We start from the raw sequence: 18,165 nt of genomic DNA on the forward strand, positions 1-18,165 counted from the left end.
AGTAAAGACAAAAGAGGAATGAATATAGAATATGCCATAGAGAGGTTTGGCATTCAGTATCTTCGTATCCACATCCAGATCCAGCTTTGATTTAAAACTGTTTTCAGCAAGGACCTGCCCATATAGAGTGACTCTCATTCTAGCTCTGAATGCAACAAATTTATCAAAGTGACAGAGGAAGAGGGGCAGTAAAATAGCAGAGTAGAGAAGAGATTCAGTTAGTTCCAACTCACATGAGCTGAAATTCTCTCTGTTTCACGCCACTGGAATCTTAAACTGGCAATTCTTGTGTGATTTTTGTTCTCATAGACGATGATGCCTTTGGCACAGATTCCCAGGATGATGTCCCCTTCTGTCCCTTTCTTCTCTTGGGACACGCGGTAGAATAACACTCCATATTCAGGAAGTTGCTGAGTCACCTTGTAGAGAAAACGTTCTTTTACCATGCATTACTCAAAAAATTCATGGGAAGAAAAGTTAGGTAGATGGAGGAGAAAATGCTTTTGAGTGTCTGAGGAGCCAGTGTCTGCCCCTGCCATCTAAACATGCAGGGAATATTCTGAGGAACTCACCCAGAGGTTCTGGGTGTTCATGCTTGTCTTTCTACCTCCTGTACTTGGCCACAAAAGTGTTAAAATGTGACTCAGACACTTTACACAACTATAGAATACGAGTAGGATTTACTGTCTGATATGAGACCAATATGAGTTTATCCTAAAACTTTATACTTTCTTTCTGGGAAGCTACTGTAGAATCCCCAAATGAATTTTCTGTTGTGAATAGAGATTTTCAGTGACCAGAGTAAAACACTTTAAGAAGATCTGTTTTTCAGAAAGGAACCATAGTACAAATGTTCAGGTCCTGAAAACTGGGGCATCTATAATCACTAGCTGAATCTGGGTTTTAATTTTTAATCCCTTTCATATTTGGAATTTACATGTTCTTGCCATGGGGTGTATCTTTCTCACTTTGTGTGTTGGCTCCTTCTACAGACTTATTAATTGAAACAGACACTAAAAAAGCTGCTTTTCTTCATTGGATTTGCCACACATGATGGGGCTGTCATTAAGGCTAAGCTTCAATCTATTTCTTCAATTACACTGACAGTGTTAGATGAGGAACTAATATAATTAAATAGCAACTGAACTAAAATGATGCTATAAATAAAAGCATGTGACACTGCAGCAAAATGACTACTGATATTTATCCATTATCTAATCCCTGTTATAGCTCATTTGATGGAAAGACGAGAGGTTTGGGGAGAAAGAGAGATTAGCAGGAAAAAAGTTAAACACATCATGGTGACACTTTAGCGCCCAAAGAAATTGTCATGTGAGAAATTACTTCAGATAATTCTTTCTTCACTTCTAGGGTTCACAGATACTTTTAAACAAACAATCACTACATGTTTAGAAAGTGGCTGAACAGCTGCTGTAATTTCAGAAGTCAAAAAAGTGCTTATTCTCATGTTTTATAATCTTCTGGAGCCCAGACATGTTGGTAACATGCCAAAAATTTGCATTAAGCCTTAGAATGCTGCAAATACACCAAAACGTGTTATAAAAACTCTCAGTGATGAGTGACAGTATCTACAGCAGAATGAAATTCTGAGGTTTTTGTTGACTATTCAAATGTTTTCACCATATCTAAAATCCACTGTGTCAGGCAAGAAGAAAATAGGCAAAGGTAAACAGAGAGGGGCTTGGTACCTCAAAATTAATAAGGAGTGTTTGGGGTATGGCAAGTTACCTTTAAAAATTCTAGTTCAGCTTCATCCTCAAATAGGGAGCGATTCATACGATGTAATTTAGCAAGCTCTCGCTGTACATATGCCAGGGTCATTTTCTCTATTCTACTTGCTGGAACATAGTCTTCAACACGAAAATAGCTCTTTCCATGCATCTGTGGGGAAAAAAAAAAGAAAAAAAAAGAGACAGGAGCCTTTTGTTCTTTCTTGACTTTTCTTATTCATTGCATTTCATTTTCAGGGTGATCCGTATGCAGGAGTCACCCTGTAGCCATTTCCCAAAGGAAGGCGGGAACAGCATGCAGAGTCCTGACAGCCAAATTGCCTCTTTCCTCTGTGCTCAGGCAGCTGCTCAACGCACACACCACTTCTTTGGGCAAAGGGGAGAAAGGAGCTGGGCCTACAGGTGTGTCCTGCACTTAGAGCTGACAGCTACAGCTGCATCAGTACAACCTACAGTGGGGGACCCATTGCTGTGATGGATCTGACCACATGCATCAGACCACTCAGAGTTCAATTAATAGAGCTACACTGATTTACATAAATAAAGACATGGAAGAGAACAAAAATGGGTGTTTTCTATACACTGAAAACTAGGACAGCTAGTTCAGATATACAATCAGTGACCTTCCTGTCTTTGCAGCTTGTGGATCTGAGCCTACACATAAAACAGCTGTGAATTCTGAAGTGTTCATTCGCTTTTCTCTTCCCTTTTTACTAACCTCTCTAAGCCCCTCTGCACATCCAAGCTGGGCCTATGTTGGAAGCTTTCCACAGATTTTCTGGAGTTTCTAGGATATATTATCAATTATGAAGGACCTAGACTCTCTCGTCATTCTGTCATATTTCCTGTCAATTTCACCTGGCTCATTACTACTCCATAATTAGGAATATTTTGTAATTTTTTAAATTAAAACTGAAGGACTTAACCGGAGGACTAACTGAAATTCTGTGCTATTCACATTTCTTCTTTAACGCTATGTGACAAACAAAAGGTGCAAAAGTTGTAGAGAGAGACCTCTGAGAAATACTGTATTATTTCTCCACACCTCAGGAGCATAGTTGCCAAGCTCTGCCTGTAAAGCCAAAGCGCCGAGTTTCAGGGCAGTCTCATCACTGCAATATAATCGTTCCTCCAAAATATCTTTACGAAGCTGCAGGTAAAACTGATGCCTTGTCAAGCCGTGCCTGGAATAGAAAAGGGTTTAGGAACTCAGGAGGAGCTTTGAATGGTATCCCTATATGCTACTGGTTTTCCTTCAGTCAGCAGAATTATCCACTTACTGAATAACATTAAAGTGGTTGACAAAGAATTTTATCCTTAGAAAGAGTGTGAAATTAATGATGGACATTTTCTTCTTGGGTTGGTCATTCCAGCCATCTGGGGCCACTTTGTAGAGTTTGGTCTCCTCATCCAAAAAGAAGAATTCTTTACCTGAAATGAGAATTTTGGGTTCTGTGATAAACCTCGATGTATTTCAGCAGCTCAAAGTTCTGCGGTGCTCATAGAGTGCATCACTAGCAATAAAAAATAAAATGGATTGGGGATGTCAGCTGAGATTTACTCCTCTGTGTCATGATTTAACTTATTGCTCCTTTGATGAAGAACTTAGGACAGTATGTAATTTTGCATTACAAATGTTAGATGCTGGATTAGTATGGTATCTGTGAAATCACTCAAGGATTCACGGGGCTTGCATTCTGCTCACCATTCAGGTTCTGCACCCCATTGTAATCCTCATGCCCTACACACAAGGTGCGCTCTTTCCCAGTGCCTCAGCTGTGCCTGTCATCAGAAGTGGACTAGAGAGATGTGGGTCTGGTAGATGACATAGCTGAACCTGTACTCCCACTTACATCTAGGAATAAATACAGACAGCCTTTCTCAGTGCAGTACTTCCTGGAATTTCTGCTGGAGCTGCATGGCTCAGTATTATTTGAGTACAAGGCTGGGACACAGCCTTTTCTTCCTGGGAATATCAGCCAGAACATGTTGTATGGCTGTGCTGATGCACAGTCCTAGGGTAGACATGCTTTACATCAGTGCAGTACAGTTTAAACCAACATACCTTACTTTTGCACAAGCTTTGTGTCTGCTTCCACCTGAGGATCTTAAAGGATCTCACTGGAATTCATTGATAAAGTGATCACATAGGCACTGAGGGACAGAGCTGTCACTGTACTTAACTGGCTCATTACCTTTCAGGTAAGCCAAGCCAAAGTAGAAATGTTCCACCAAGTTTGCATATGCCACCACGGTGTTGAAAACATCTCTTGCCTTGGTCTTGATGTCACATTGCACCTCAAGGCACTGCCCATTGAGTAGAATCACATTGAGATCCCTTTGGGACAAATAGGATTTCCCTTTTTTAGTCTAAGAACACGCAAGAAAGAATGAAGAATGAGTGCCAAGTACAAGCAATGCAAGTTCCACAGCATTTTATTACTGAGGCTCACTAGTTGCCTCACTCTATACAACCTGATGGAATTGGCCACAACACCATGCTATTCTCTGCCTCCCTTCTCATAAATTAATACCACAAACATTTCCAATTTTTTTAAAACCCAGAGAATCACAACAAAACAGCTGATCATACTTGAACTCTCCAGTCACCAGGGTTATTCTAGATTGGGGGATAATTCCAAATTCTCTTTACCCTCATTTTTACTGCTGTCTGCTGTCAACTTTCTACCTTATCTTAATGAAAGGTAAAGTATGCAAGCTGGAGAAGTCCCATACATTGGCACTAGATTTCATATTGCATATTTGCTGTATAGTCTTTGTCTCAAAAGTCTTGGGCTAAAGTGAACATTTTTAGCTGAGAAGGATAAATTAAGCCTTTTTTGCACCCACAGAAATAACTAAATAGCACTGAGAATTTAATCACCTCCTTTCAAGTTTCAATACCTCTGCAGGAACCCTAACTTGTTTTGAGAGGAGGACATGGAAAGAATCCTGGGCTGAGACTCAGATGCTACTTACAAAGAGCCCTAACTAAAATGTCACTAGATTAGTTCTAAATTCTTAATGTTAATACTTACCACAATTGATCCAGGCAGCTGTAAGGTCACTGGTGGTTCACTAGACAAAATAATAAATTCTGGACCTGAAAACTGCAAGGACGCAATTTAGAAATTTAGTAAATATCTCCTTAATGGAATGAAGATCCTAAACACAAGTATCAATGAAACCCATTGCTGTTGATCTGTGTGCTGGACCTAATTGACTTCAATGTCTAACAAGGTGCAAATGCTGATTAACACTTCTCTTTGTTTATGGTCTCTCCTGTGTGGACTCTCCAGGGTCCAAGTAGGGGTAAGCTCATGCTGAAGCCTTTTCTTTGGTAAAGGCACTTAATCAAAGATCCATTTCCTTTGCAAGGCACCTATTTTCATTACACTTAAAGAAACTTGATTTATTCTGAGACCTTTTCTTATTTGATTCCCAAATTACTCTGGGGACCGTCACAGACATGTAAGCACATACATACACACCACTGTGATTGTGTTACCCCAGCTTCCCTAGGAACCAGACTGAAATGCAGAGCTGCTTTCTTCCCAATAATAAAGGCTGACTGATGGTTCTTCTTAGTAGACATAATATTCTTTTGTTTTAACTTAAAAAAACTTCAACATGTTTTTTTTAAGATCTTTTCTTTCTTGCTGAGCATCCACCTCAACTAATTTTATATATTGGGTTTTCAACAGTTACATCTATGCTTTTAGATCCCTTAAGCAGACAGAAATAATTAAACATGTTCAAGTGATAAGATGTGAATCCTTACAGTCATTCGCCATGCCTTAGTAACTTGAACCATTTGCATTTTTAAAAAAATTTAGGATTTATTTAATTATAATAGTACTGTCCTACCAATAGACAATACAGTTTTGTATCACATTAGAGGGACTAGCACTGTGTTGTAAAAGTTGCTGAACTTCTTCTGAGAAATGCCATTATTATCCCCACAAAAATCATAATAATAAAATTTAAAACCAAATGTATATGAGAAAAGATAATTTTCCAAAATATCTAACTGAAGCTCTTGACCAAATATCTGTCACTGGTCAGTGTTGAGCTTCTGAACTGGGAAGAGGTGAAAGGGCTCATCAGCCTGAAACCTGTCCCTTCTTCTGCCACAACAGAAAGCTCCATAGGAAGGATCATGGTGGTGTTTTCTGTGATTCAGTTATTTTCTGTGATTCAGTTATTTTTGCAATCCAACTTTTAAAGAAACATTATCCTTTCCATCTAATGGAGTCCTACCACAGCTTAGCAACTAGAAATAGTCAATTAGGTGAACTTTTGGTTGAGCACATTCACTGCCAGCCTATGCCTTCTGTCCAGACATACTATAAAAAATTTAAGTCCTTTGAACACCATTGGCTGTCAAATGTTTGGGTTAAGTGTCTCTGTAAATTTTTTTGCTGTTCTGAAGCTGATGTCAAAGTGGTTGGTGAAAACAGTCCATATGGTGTTTGATGCTTGCAGAAATCACATATGTAGGTCAGAGAGGGTTCAGTTACCAGCTTTTGCATAGTCTTTATTGACAATTGCTTTCACTGCCTTCAGTTCTGATATCACAACTGATCATGCCTAATTTGGAGTCTGTCAATTTAGAATACTCATCTAATAAGATGACTTAGTAGGTAATATGCACATCACTGTCAAACAAAAATTAGATGACAGGCTTCTCTTTAGTGATATTTACATTTTGAAATCAGCTTATATGTTTTTCATTATTCACCTTTTCCTTCCTGTGGAACAAACATTTCTGTGACGCAGCAGCTGCTGAGTAGTCCTTTGTAGACACAGAGAAGGTGGAGCCCAAGCTTAGCAGGTTCTGTTGGCTGTTCTTCTGAGTTCCACCAGGGATTTCTTCTACAGCGCTCACTGACCTTCAAAGGAAGTGTCACCATGAGCAAAATATGTAACATGCAATCAACACAACACTGACTTGAGGACAGAGAGCTAAAGGTACAGTAACTACTGGAATACTATGAAGTCCAGGGCAATGTCTGTTATAAACTCCTAAATGTTTCTTTGCGGAAAAAGAGAACGAATTTAACAGGAATAATATTACTGATGCCCTTTATAAATAAATGTAAATTCTGGCTTTATTCAATAGAGTCAGGTTTGTTTCTTTTTCTCATTTGGTGAGCCAGATCTTGCTGGTTTAAGTTTGGTGAAGCAAACAGGCAAAGAATTTCAGAAAACCTTAACATTCGTTATTACATAATTCCAGGAATGGAAATTTGAATTATTTGAATATTAATTAATTAGAATAAATTAATGTCCTAGGGAACTGAGGGAACTTTCAATTTAATTAAGAAAGAGGTGTGTGAAATCTCAGATCAGAAAGCTGTCTTTGTTTTAAAATTATTAAAACTATAGTTTTAATGCAGAAAGTAATGGTGTTTTCCATGTGAGCATATGTGTGTCCTTAGAACAAACTTCAAATATACTATGTACTTAGTAAAGAAAGAATAATTATATGGTTCAGAAGGAGAGGTTTTTTTGAGGAGGATTTTTGTTAATAACATTTTGTAACAAATGCTAAAGACACATTGAAGCTTTTTCATTATCCCAAAGTTTCATCCTTTTCTTTTGCATGTTGCAGATTTGCTTCAGGGAACTATTCAAGGAATTTCTAAAAAATTTTTAACAAATTAACTGGAGTAGTTTCTCATCTCTTCTGCCTGGTGTCCAATGACAGGGAACATGGGAATGGTTCAAAGCTACATCAGATGGGGTTCAGAGATGATGTTAGGAACTATTTCTTCACTTAAAGGGGGCCAAACACTGGAACAGTCTTCCTAGAAAGATGGTCACTGGTCCAAGCCTGTCAGTTTTTAAGAGGCATTTGGACATGCCCTTAATAACATGCTTTAACTTTTGGTCAGCCCTGAAGTGGTCAGGCAGTTGGACTAGATTATTATTGTGAGTCTCTTCCAACTCCTCTCCTCTCCTCTCCTCTCCTCTCCTCTCCTCTCCTCTCCTCTCCTCTCCTCTCCTCTCCTCTCCTCTCCTCTCCTCTCCTCTCCTCTCCTCTCCTCTCCTCTCCTCTCCTCTCCTCTCCTCTCCTCTCCTCTCCTCTCCTCTCCTCTCCTCTCCTCTCCTCTCCTCTCCTCTCCTCTCCTCTCCTCTCCTCTCCTCTCCTCTCCTCTCCTCTCCTCTCCTCTCCTCTCCTCTCCTCTCCTCTCCTCTCCTCTCCTCTCCTCTCCTCTCCTCTCCTCTCCTCTCCTCTCCTCTCCTATTTTACATTCCTCTGTCTATAAAGATATCTAGCTATTTTTGTTTCTATCACTGCAACCTCATAAAGATCAAAATTTACCTAAGAAATATGCCTCAAAATTACCTGAAGTGACCTTTGTGAGCAGAAAAATATTATTAGCTCAAAATCCAAGATTCTTTATTAAGAAGGCTTTCTTTTCCTGTAGAAAACACTTCCTGTTATTAGTCCTGTGAGGTGAGAGATGCCAGATTTAACAGTTGTGTCTTCTTTATATATAGATCAGTGTGGGGTATGCCCAGCCTCTGCCCTGGAGGGAGGTCTGCTGAGATAAGGAGATTGCATAACCTCCCAGCAGAACTCCCCTGGAAAGGCAACAACTTTCAGTTACAGTGAGAAGACAGACCCAGAATCCTCTCGGAGACCCTATGCAGATGCTTTGTAACCCATTGGCTTTTACCCTCTGACACCCACCCCCTGTAGCCCTATAAGATGTAGCCCTCTGCCCCTGTGAGAGCAGAGAGAGCTCATCCCTGGCCTCCCCTTCGCGGGGTGTGGACTCATAAAGCTGCCCCATGCAGAACTGCTACACAGATCTCTTCATCTCTCTCCTCCTGGTCTGGCCTGGAGATTGCCCTGCAGAGCAAGAGCTGAAACCACGAGCTGAACATCACTAGAGAGCTGAAAGATTCTCTGCAAGGCCACTCTGGCTACAGCTGAGGGAAGACACCAAGCCCCGGGAAGACGGTTCCTCATGGGACCATCTCTCCGGACCCGTCACAGCTTCCTGGGTCTGAGCTACTGACCCCACACCAGCCACCTCAGACCAGAGCCTTGCTTACAAGCTTAACTTTGTCAGATTTAAATTATATCAGTTGGGCTGCCTACAGAATGAGCATGATGGTATTAGTAAGCTTTATAAATAGTAAACCCATCACTAATTTTTGTGTTAGTTGTACTCCTACATGGGAAACTGGTGATTTCCAAAGTAATTTCAACTCCACTGCTGTCATGGTACTTGTAATAGGGTGGTGACTGTGGTAGAAACTCAGTTGCAGATGCTTACAACCAGGAGTGGGGTTTATGGCCCTTGAGGTTCTATGGGAAACAGCTTGCTGGAAATTTGGAGAACAGAGTTTGTCTTTCAGCAGAGGAGGGGAACTTACTCCTGGCAGCATGATTTTGGATCAAGCATATCAAGATCATACCCAGATTGTTAGTTGGAGGCATGGCAATTGCTCTGAAATACTGAGTAAATAAATCCTCTGTTCCTCATATAAGTGCCAGATACAATGATGCATATATAGATCTCTGTATATACACATATAAATGTATGTGTATGTAGTTAGACAGGTAGACAGAGACTTCTTTCTTGACATAAGCAGCCACTATCCTGCAACCTGCTTGTAGATCTCTCTTGTTGCAGTTTTACAGGTTTACTGGGATATCTCATGTTGCCCAGATTGTCATGGCTGATTTATCAGGAAGTTCAAACTGTTTACTTGGGACACATTTAATTGGGAGTTGATCTAAATTGAGCATCTCCTGTGGGCCTGAATTACTTATGTCATGGTTAAAAGAAGAAACTCCTGTTTAACTGGGTCAAGAACCCAATTTAAATGGGATGTCTGTAGGGATTACATGGTGCTTAACTACGGGATTCTGTCTTTGGGGTGCCTAGAGGCTGACAGTGCTTACATCTCTTCTTTGTTTGGAAACAGCCATTATTATAGCTGCACTGTGCTAACACCCAGTCTAGAAAACTCTTGTTTGGCAGCAGTGGTGTTTCCTGGGCTGTTGAAAAGGAGTTAGTATCTATCTGTTGTACAGTTATCAGTTTTCTTTGTCGATGTCTATAGGGCTGCTGTCCATGCCATGGCTGAAATGAGGCTAATCCTCATGACAGAGCAGAGGTCTTTATTGCTTGTGTCCCTGGGTTACCTATAACTCTCCATTAAAGTGGTAGTGCAGGGCTGGATATAACTGACACAAGTGAGAAAAATCAATCTAAGGACTGAGATGGAAATACAAATGAAAATTATGGATCATATAGATGGTCTGACATAACCACTCCAGAACATATAAGGTAGAACAGCACTTTAATGTGACAGCAAGGCAAGACCACATCCAAAATGTGAATGCAGACAAATAAGGACTCTGACAGAATGCCTTGACAGGGAAAGCAATGACTATTCATACCTTTTCAACAGCTATTTCCCTTCATAAAATCATATCATCATTAAGGTTAGAAAAGACCTCTAAGATCATCAAATCCAACCTTTCACAGCCTCTGTGGAGCAGCTTCCCAGTTGTTTCAGTCACAGAGGGCTAGTGCTGCTTTGCTGCCTGGTGGAGACACAGCTGGGGGCAGCTGTTCTGGGAGGCCCATGGCATCTGGCAGGACACAGTGGTACAGAGTATATGTCAAAATCCTGAATTTGCTTGTTTTGTGTGGATTGTTCAGGGCCCAAGTTCCATTTTACTAGAGCTTTTGGACTGTTCCACTTGGAACCAAACCAAGTCTAGGTGAACATTATTTATTTATTCTACATAATAGAATATTATGTATTTATTCTACATAAATGGTATCTCTTATCAAAACAGGTTCAGATGGCAATTTCTGATACTGGCATTGCCACATTAGTTGCCTGCTTTACTTGGTTATAAAACAGCTTCCATCCTGTAGAAATCTGAATTGAGCTTACCTGTTTATGAAGAGCTTGTAGCTACTTTGTGTCCTCGACCCACTAAGTGTGGGGTCACATGATCCGTGTGTCTCTGGAACTCTCTCTGAAATAAATAAAGGAAATTTCAAAATTCAAGTGATAGTAGCAGCACTCAGAATCAGATGTTGGGACAATTACAACAGGGAAGAAATTTAGACTGGCAACTTCCTCTTCTTGTGTCCTTGCTTGGACATGATAAATGGCTATTTAATAAGGTTAAGTGAATACTACACCAGCAGTATTCCCAGTTCCCTAGTTATTGTTACTTCCTCTTCATAATCCTTTATGTGAATGTAATTTGGAAAACAGCTGTGTAGGTACAATGGCTGTCATTTCCATCTGTATGGGGGTAATTTGTGAAACAGCTTTTTCTCTTCAGAAATTATGCCCAATTTTGTTCTTCTATTTCCAGGCATAAAATGGGCAGAAAAAGCCAGGAAGCTTCTCTCTGGCTTAATCAGAGTAGAATATAAAATCAATGAAATGAAAATGATTGTATCTATTCCACTAGTTACTTGCTATGTTAAATATATTGTGAATGTTTTTACATCATAAAAATCTGGTGGGAGTACTGGATGGTTTGTGGGTCCTTAGCAAATAAGGATTGCATTGTTTTTCACCTTCAATCATCTCTATTGCTACAGAATGGACAGGTGTTTCTTTGTCCAAATACATGAAGGTTGAAATTTAGAGGCAGAACCAGAGAGGGTTATGCAAGTGGTAGTTCTGTGAATGTTTCTTGTATCAGCAGAGATGTTTGAAATCTTTAAGGAAGGGCGAGATTAAATTTTTCTTCACTTGGATCATTTCATTGATCTTATTTGAAGAATTGCATATAAAACTATTACATAAGCAGGATGATAGAGGTGATAAGATAAGAAGTATGGAAGCAATAATTTAGATAAAACATTCATGCACTACACCCTGAGACTTCACTCTGAATTCCAACATGAAGACGTGACACTGAATTCTAGTGTACCAACCAACCAACTGCAATTTTAAAACCTAGAAAATCTACAGTCACATTGCTAAAATAAGCATAAACATGTGGGGTTTTTTCAAGCTGCAGATGGTAGTGACAAAATGTGAGATTGGAGATAAGCTAGTTACCAAAGTTAAGTTTCAATCCTGTGTTCTGAAATTACATGCTTTTTCGTGAGAAAGCCTTGCAAAAATCTCTGCTTACACTGTGGTTTTCACATAATTGTATAAATATATTTTGACAAGCACATAAAATTCCCCTTAGCCTTTCTATACCAGCTATTACAGCGGTGGGACAACTTGGCTATTTTCCGTGGCCCAGCTGCCATGCTTTGATCACAAATCCAACACACACATGACATTAAATTAACATGTATTCCTCCAAGAAGTTGATCCTGTAGATTAGATATGTTAAATGAGCTACTAAAGTACAGTCTTGATATTGATCTCCTCTAATAATGGTGCTCTACTATATAGGAATATTTCTTCTCAGAGAATAATGCTTTTTTTTTTTTTAATATATTATTTAATGAAAGAATGTCTGTGGCAAACAAGTTTTCACATTCTGTGTTTGCTCATGTATTTTTAGAATCTTGTCTTACAAAATCCTGAGTATGAACAGCTACCAGTGTTTCAGTGGAGACGGAGACATGCACAAAGTCACTGATATGGGCCTTTGTCAAGTTTATGACCAAAATTTTCTTAAAAGTGCTTACAAAACAGGCTTCTGCTCTGAGTTTACCTTCGCTGTGTGCAACTGTGTGTGACTGACACGTATGTGTCACTCAGGGAGCAGCTGCAGTCTCAGGTTTTTACTGCTGCTGATATTGATTACAATTCTGGAGCTTCAGAAAAGCGCCTTGCAGGAGGAGAGCATTAACATGACTAACCTCACTTTCCTTATCCTTGGGCTGAGGGCTTAGGGCTGAGATGCTATGACATGATGTGTTTTTTTCCCAGGATATGCCCAATTTCGCTCTGAATTACATCCTCATAGAATTGCAGTGAACACACAATTTTTTTGCCATCTTTCCTAGGGAAATTAGTCCCTTGAGGTAGTGCTCTATGTATTTTTTTTTTTTTTGTCTGAGGACTTTAAAACCTTTAAAATTCAAAAGAGTAAGGGTAATATGGTCCTAGATATTTCATTACAATGAGCATCTGGATATCAGAAACACAAATTAATGCTCCCCATTGAGAAAAAACAAGGACTACTCAGCAGTTTTCTGTTATTTATGGCATCAATGAACTAAGCAATCAGTGTGCACACCCTAGTGCATCATAACTGATGTTGTGAATGCTAGGGTTATTGCCTTAAGGAAGAAATTTCTGGGATACAAAATCCACACATGCTTACAGAGAAGATTTGAATCTATGCCACAGGAGGACTTAGTACTTCATTTCTCATGGAAGCTCATAGAGGGAGGAAGTAAACTCCAAACTATAGGGGTAAACTTCCACCTCTTGGTCTAGGAGCTTCCACAGGCAAGATGGAAAATAAGTTTGAAAGCACATAGGAGGATGGATAACTGTAGATTGGAGGATAGAAATGGGTAGGAGTCTGAGAGGGGGAGCTGGCATGGTAATCTTGGTTTTTTAAGAGAGGCTGGTGGCATTTGGCAACAGCAACCTTTTGTTCTTGGGCACTGTCTTGTCTAAGTGATCCCAGTTCAGATTCCAATTTATACATGAAGATACACATGCACAGCAGTACTCCCCTTCCTCCTGAATTCCCATTTTTGCTTCATAGTATCCCCTTACACTGTGATTTATATGGCTTGGGAAGGAACCCAAACAATGTCTACTGCAGTGTCTTCACTGAACAAATTCTCTGCCAGTTTCTTTCATGTTCTTGCCACAAAAGGGTTGAAAGTGAAGCTAAAATTCCAACTCTGATATCTCCAGACAAAGTAAATCAGAACAGCATTGCAACCTGGCATTTAGCACAACAAAAACAACATGCTGAGCAGGAAATGCACAATGGCTCTGGGACAAAAATGAAAAGAAAATGAAGGGTTATTTGGTGTTTTTTTTCCCCCTAGATTTCAGAATTAGTCCGTTTGTTTTTGAATGGGCTTGAAAAAAAAATTAATTCTCAACATTCAAATCTTAGGTATTATTCATAGATTCAACTGATTTCAGAGCTGACATATTGACATTGCCCACCCTATGCATTTGTGGAGTAGCCCCACCTTTTCTTTATCAAGACCTCATGTGCTAAAAACATGTCAGGCTCTGTGATCTGCTGAACAGCTTTACCTGGCAAAGGGGGCATGAATCAAGAAAGAGGGGATGGGGCTACATGGTAATCAGGGAATATATAGCTTTGCAGTAGGACACAAGTGAAAAAGAATCTAACATAAAAGTATCTTTCTTCTCTACAACTTAGCACAAATACACCTCCCAAGTCACATAACCACAAGTTGCATGGGAGTATCTATCACCTGGTACATGGTTAGTCCCACACTTCAGGGGACAAAAGAGAGGAATACATAATTCACAAAAATAATCTTTTATAAAAATCTTACCTCTCCTGTGTCCTCGGTTAGACAGTATCAAAGATGTACTTTCAGAAATACTATTAGAGTCACTATAATCCACAGAGAGTTGTCTGTAATCTTCTGTTGACTGACTATAGTTCATTAATCTGGATGCTTTGTCTGGAAACAGAAAGGAAATATAGTGAATCATATACTTTAATTATAAATCATTGTATTTGCATGTTAATGTAAATAATATTTGGATTGACTAATTTTTATATAGTCCACATCTGTCTGTCTTTTAACCCTGACTCCAATTCCTTAAAGACTGAGGAAAGCTTGGTAACTTCATTCTATTACTTTCATAATCTTATTTGGACCAAAATTAGTTTTCATAGTTCTCTTCAACCATTCCATGTAAAACAAATCTAATACAGAAATTCTATTCTACATGTTTACCTGAAAGACTGAGGAGTGCAGATAACCTGCAAAGTTCTTATTCCTTATACTCTGAGGTCCAAAACCTTCAGCTATAATGTCTTCTTTCTGTGTGCAGGGTGGACAATGCCCAGACACAATCCACTACCAGAGTCAGATGCAGAAATTCCATTAAGGGGTCATCCTAACTCATTAGGATGTATATTTCTCTTTCACACTGACTTTACTTTGCTTGAATTCTCTCTAGTCCTTTTACAGAATCTCTGAAGCATACTTTTTAATTTAAAAAAAGGAAGAAATGGAAAGCTGTCTCGCACAGTGCAGCTCACACATTTTCAATGTAATCGAAATCCTAATTCACTCAAGTCCTTTGACAAGTGTAAGTCAAGTGACCTGAATCCCTGGAAAACACAGATATCACACCAGATACATAATCCTTAGAATGAGTATAAGGAAACTGCCATGAATTTGTGGCTAATATGGAGTTGAAGATGGGACCATCCCTTTTGGCAGCAGCAGAATTTCTACCTACTTTTGCAAGTGTGAATCTACAAGCTCAGTTTCTGAGTAAGTGAACCAATATGGCTTTAGGGGTGGTTTGTCTGTAAGTTTCCAAAAGAATCTCCTTTTCTTATAACCAATAATACCTAATAGAAATGTTCTACATGTATTTAAGTGCATGTTTGATTCTAGCTGATTTAATGGAGCATATGTGTGATTTGCTGAATAGGAATTGTATTGCTCATATGCCTAATGTTGAGTATATAAAAAAAAATCCTGTATAGCTTGGGCTAGCTTCCCCTTGCCCCAAAATCAGAGATCTCTGTCAAAGTGAAGAGTACAGTGTTGATACTAGAAGAAAGATACAGTTATAGAATTATTCTGAGGGATAATAAATCTTGATCTTAGTCAAATGGAATACAAAATTGGTATATATTGGTTTATTTATATAGTGGGCAGGATTTGGCCTTGTGTCTTGAAATCACTCTAGCAATTCATGTGTGAATTTATAAACCACATTTTGAATAGAAAATTAAACTAAAATCAAAAAGGAACCACAAATCTTTGTTTGAGTAATAAAATAGGAAAGATGAATATATATTCCTTAATGGAAGGAGGATAACCTCACAGAATTGCACCTTCAAAAATACACTGGAGTATACAAAGTACAAAAGCAGTTTTGAAAGTAGAGGTGTTTTAGATGCACAGGTTTTATAGAAAGTGCTTTTAAGAGTCAAATCTGTGCAAGCTGATTTGTTATCACTGCTTCACAGCCCTGAGACTACTGTCCTTTGTGGAAATAAGGAAAAAGAAACCTCACTGACTTGCCTCAGAGTCTTTCCATTATGAAGTAATTTATATGTAAAGCAATAACTATCCTATCCAACACTATATGCAATCACTACAGCATGAAATTAAGCAATTCATCTGCCTTGGGAAAGACACGGAAAGGGCTGTCTGTATCCTTATTAGAGAGTTCAGATTATAAGTATTTCTTTACCTTGGTGAAAATTCATCTGGGATGACAGTGTTGAGGTGTCCAATATTTTTTCATGCAGTCTTTTCCTTATCACATGACTTCTGTTCAGCTGAGAGGCTGTGCTGTCTTCAGTGACCACCTGCTCTGTCTAGAAGGTAGTAATATTGAAAGTCAATGTCATATGATATGTGGACTTCAGACTCTCACAGTGAAGTGATCCTTGCCCTCTGGCTGTCAGAGGCTGCTGATTTGCTTCGTATAAGCAACTTCATTTTCTCACGTTAACACAAAGTGGGACTGAGTATGTGGGCTCCATGCTCTCATGCTAGCTAAGTTTGAGAGGGGACTGTTACAGCAGTAAAGAGAGTAATAAAGAGTGCAAGGGAAAAATTATTCTCAGAATCTTAATGAATACTGGTTGAAAACAAAAAAAATCTCGTGTGTTTTCTTCTGTTGTCATTCAACTTGCCAACAAAAATGTTTTTTGATATTTCAAAGTTTGAAAAAACTCAAGTGCTCACTTATTAAAGACCTCATGTGGTCAGGCTTGATTGGACAGCAAATATTCAATTCCATTCAAGAACAATGAAATAATTTCCTAACATGATGTAAATGCGATTTTTTTAAAATTTCATGAAGAAAGTCTGAAACCAGAGTGGCAACTGAGAAATCTTTACTGTTGTGTTAAGTCCATTCCTTTGGCCAATAATAGGTCTCTGTAAAGGTTATGATTGCTTCAGTATTAACCAAAGAAATTAAGATACTGTAAGTACCAAAGCTGGATCACTTCCCAGGAGTGTAGAAGTGGTGTGTGAGACAGCTTCATTGCTTTATTTGCTTGTTCATGTGCCCACACAATTTCCTGTGCAGAAGTTTAGAACCAAATCTCACTTCCTTAATCCATACAAACATTAATTTCGTCAATCACTCACCTGTGTCCCATGTCACTGCATGACTTTCACCACAGAAAAGATGACTGGAGTATGAGAGTAGTACCTACCTCGCTGACACTTCCCACTGCAAACTGGACCATTTTCTTTATGTAGAATTTTGCTGGTAAGGAAGCAGATTCCTTCTGATGTGCTTCGCATGCTTCCAGGATTGATTCAGGAGAAAGCCTTTTATGTGGCAGATCTTCACACAGCGTCAGCAAGAGTGTATGTAGTTGGTCACCCAGCTGGAGGGACTGAGTCAAAATAGAGGTACTGTTAAATGACATCTCCCAGGGGACTGAAATCCTGTGTAAACTGGGACCAGGAATTTCTGTAAGCCTTTTACTCTGGGTGAGAAACAGGCACTGAATTCCTTTAGACTTTGGGAAAATTTCAGACAAGCACCCTAACAGCACTAAATGAGCTTCTAGTGGGATCTAGGATAGCCTTGGAGAGACTTGAGATCTCCAAGAGTGATCATCGGCCCAATTAGGGGCTTCTTGGTGACAGAGAGTTCAGTTTGCTCCAGAGCTTTGTTAATTAGACTGTGAATCAAAGATTCGTGCAAGTAAGATATGTGGTAGCATTAGCTTCAAAAAGGTGAGGAGTTATACCAGCCAAAACTGTTGTCATAGAAACCAGATACTTATATTTTAGGGCCATTTAGCTTATAAAGCCTTTTCTCTTAGAATGTGAAAGGGAGGTTAAATCTACCAGAAGCCTGTGCTCTCCAAACTGAGAACAAGCAACAAAAAGCATCAGCATAGAAATGAAGCAAAATGTATGTTACAAGTCTTTGAAAGGATTCTGGGTAAGCAAGAAATCTTTAATTTCAGCTAGCAGAGATACTGATAGAATTTGCTCAGAAATAAGGAGTTATTTAGTTTTATTATTGCATCCCGTTTTTGGAAAAGCACCTAAATGTGCACAGCACCCCAATCATGCCAACATGATGTTTTTCTTTTAGTCCTTCCTATCTTAGAATAATAGAATCACAGAATAATTTAGGTTGAAAAAGACCTTTAATATCATCGAGTCCGATCATAAACCTAACACTGGCAAGTCCACCACTAAATCATGTCCCTAAGTGCCACATCTACATAACCTTTAAATACCTCCAGGATGAGATTCAACCACTTCCCTGGGTAGCT

The 18,165-nt window shown here is 39.1% G+C and overlaps 2 protein-coding genes across 2 annotated transcripts in view; one reads left to right on the plus strand and one right to left on the minus strand.

The window, feature by feature from the left end:
• Positions 1 to 18,165, plus strand: part of MAPK8 (mitogen-activated protein kinase 8) — a 190,184-nt gene that overhangs the window by 107,182 nt on the left and 64,837 nt on the right. The gene's annotated exons all lie outside the window — the stretch shown is intronic.
• The window catches only part of FRMPD2 (FERM and PDZ domain containing 2), a 40,275-nt gene that overhangs the window by 18,611 nt on the left and 3,499 nt on the right, over positions 1 to 18,165 (minus strand). Inside the window, exons 3-13 of the mRNA XM_069020366.1 lie at positions 17,079 to 17,268; positions 16,104 to 16,226; positions 14,213 to 14,344; positions 10,683 to 10,767; positions 6,493 to 6,643; positions 4,790 to 4,861; positions 3,947 to 4,121; positions 3,032 to 3,182; positions 2,797 to 2,935; positions 1,750 to 1,902; positions 234 to 419 (exon numbers count right to left, since the gene is read on the minus strand). Coding sequence (XP_068876467.1) covers positions 234 to 419; positions 1,750 to 1,902; positions 2,797 to 2,935; positions 3,032 to 3,182; positions 3,947 to 4,121; positions 4,790 to 4,861; positions 6,493 to 6,643; positions 10,683 to 10,767; positions 14,213 to 14,344; positions 16,104 to 16,226; positions 17,079 to 17,268 — 1,557 coding nt within the window. The remainder of the gene's footprint in view (positions 1 to 233; positions 420 to 1,749; positions 1,903 to 2,796; positions 2,936 to 3,031; positions 3,183 to 3,946; positions 4,122 to 4,789; positions 4,862 to 6,492; positions 6,644 to 10,682; positions 10,768 to 14,212; positions 14,345 to 16,103; positions 16,227 to 17,078; positions 17,269 to 18,165) is intronic.

The sequence above is a fragment of the Aphelocoma coerulescens genome, chromosome 6 (assembly GCF_041296385.1).
Source record: "Aphelocoma coerulescens isolate FSJ_1873_10779 chromosome 6, UR_Acoe_1.0, whole genome shotgun sequence".
NCBI classification, from domain to species: domain Eukaryota; kingdom Metazoa; phylum Chordata; class Aves; order Passeriformes; family Corvidae; genus Aphelocoma; species Aphelocoma coerulescens.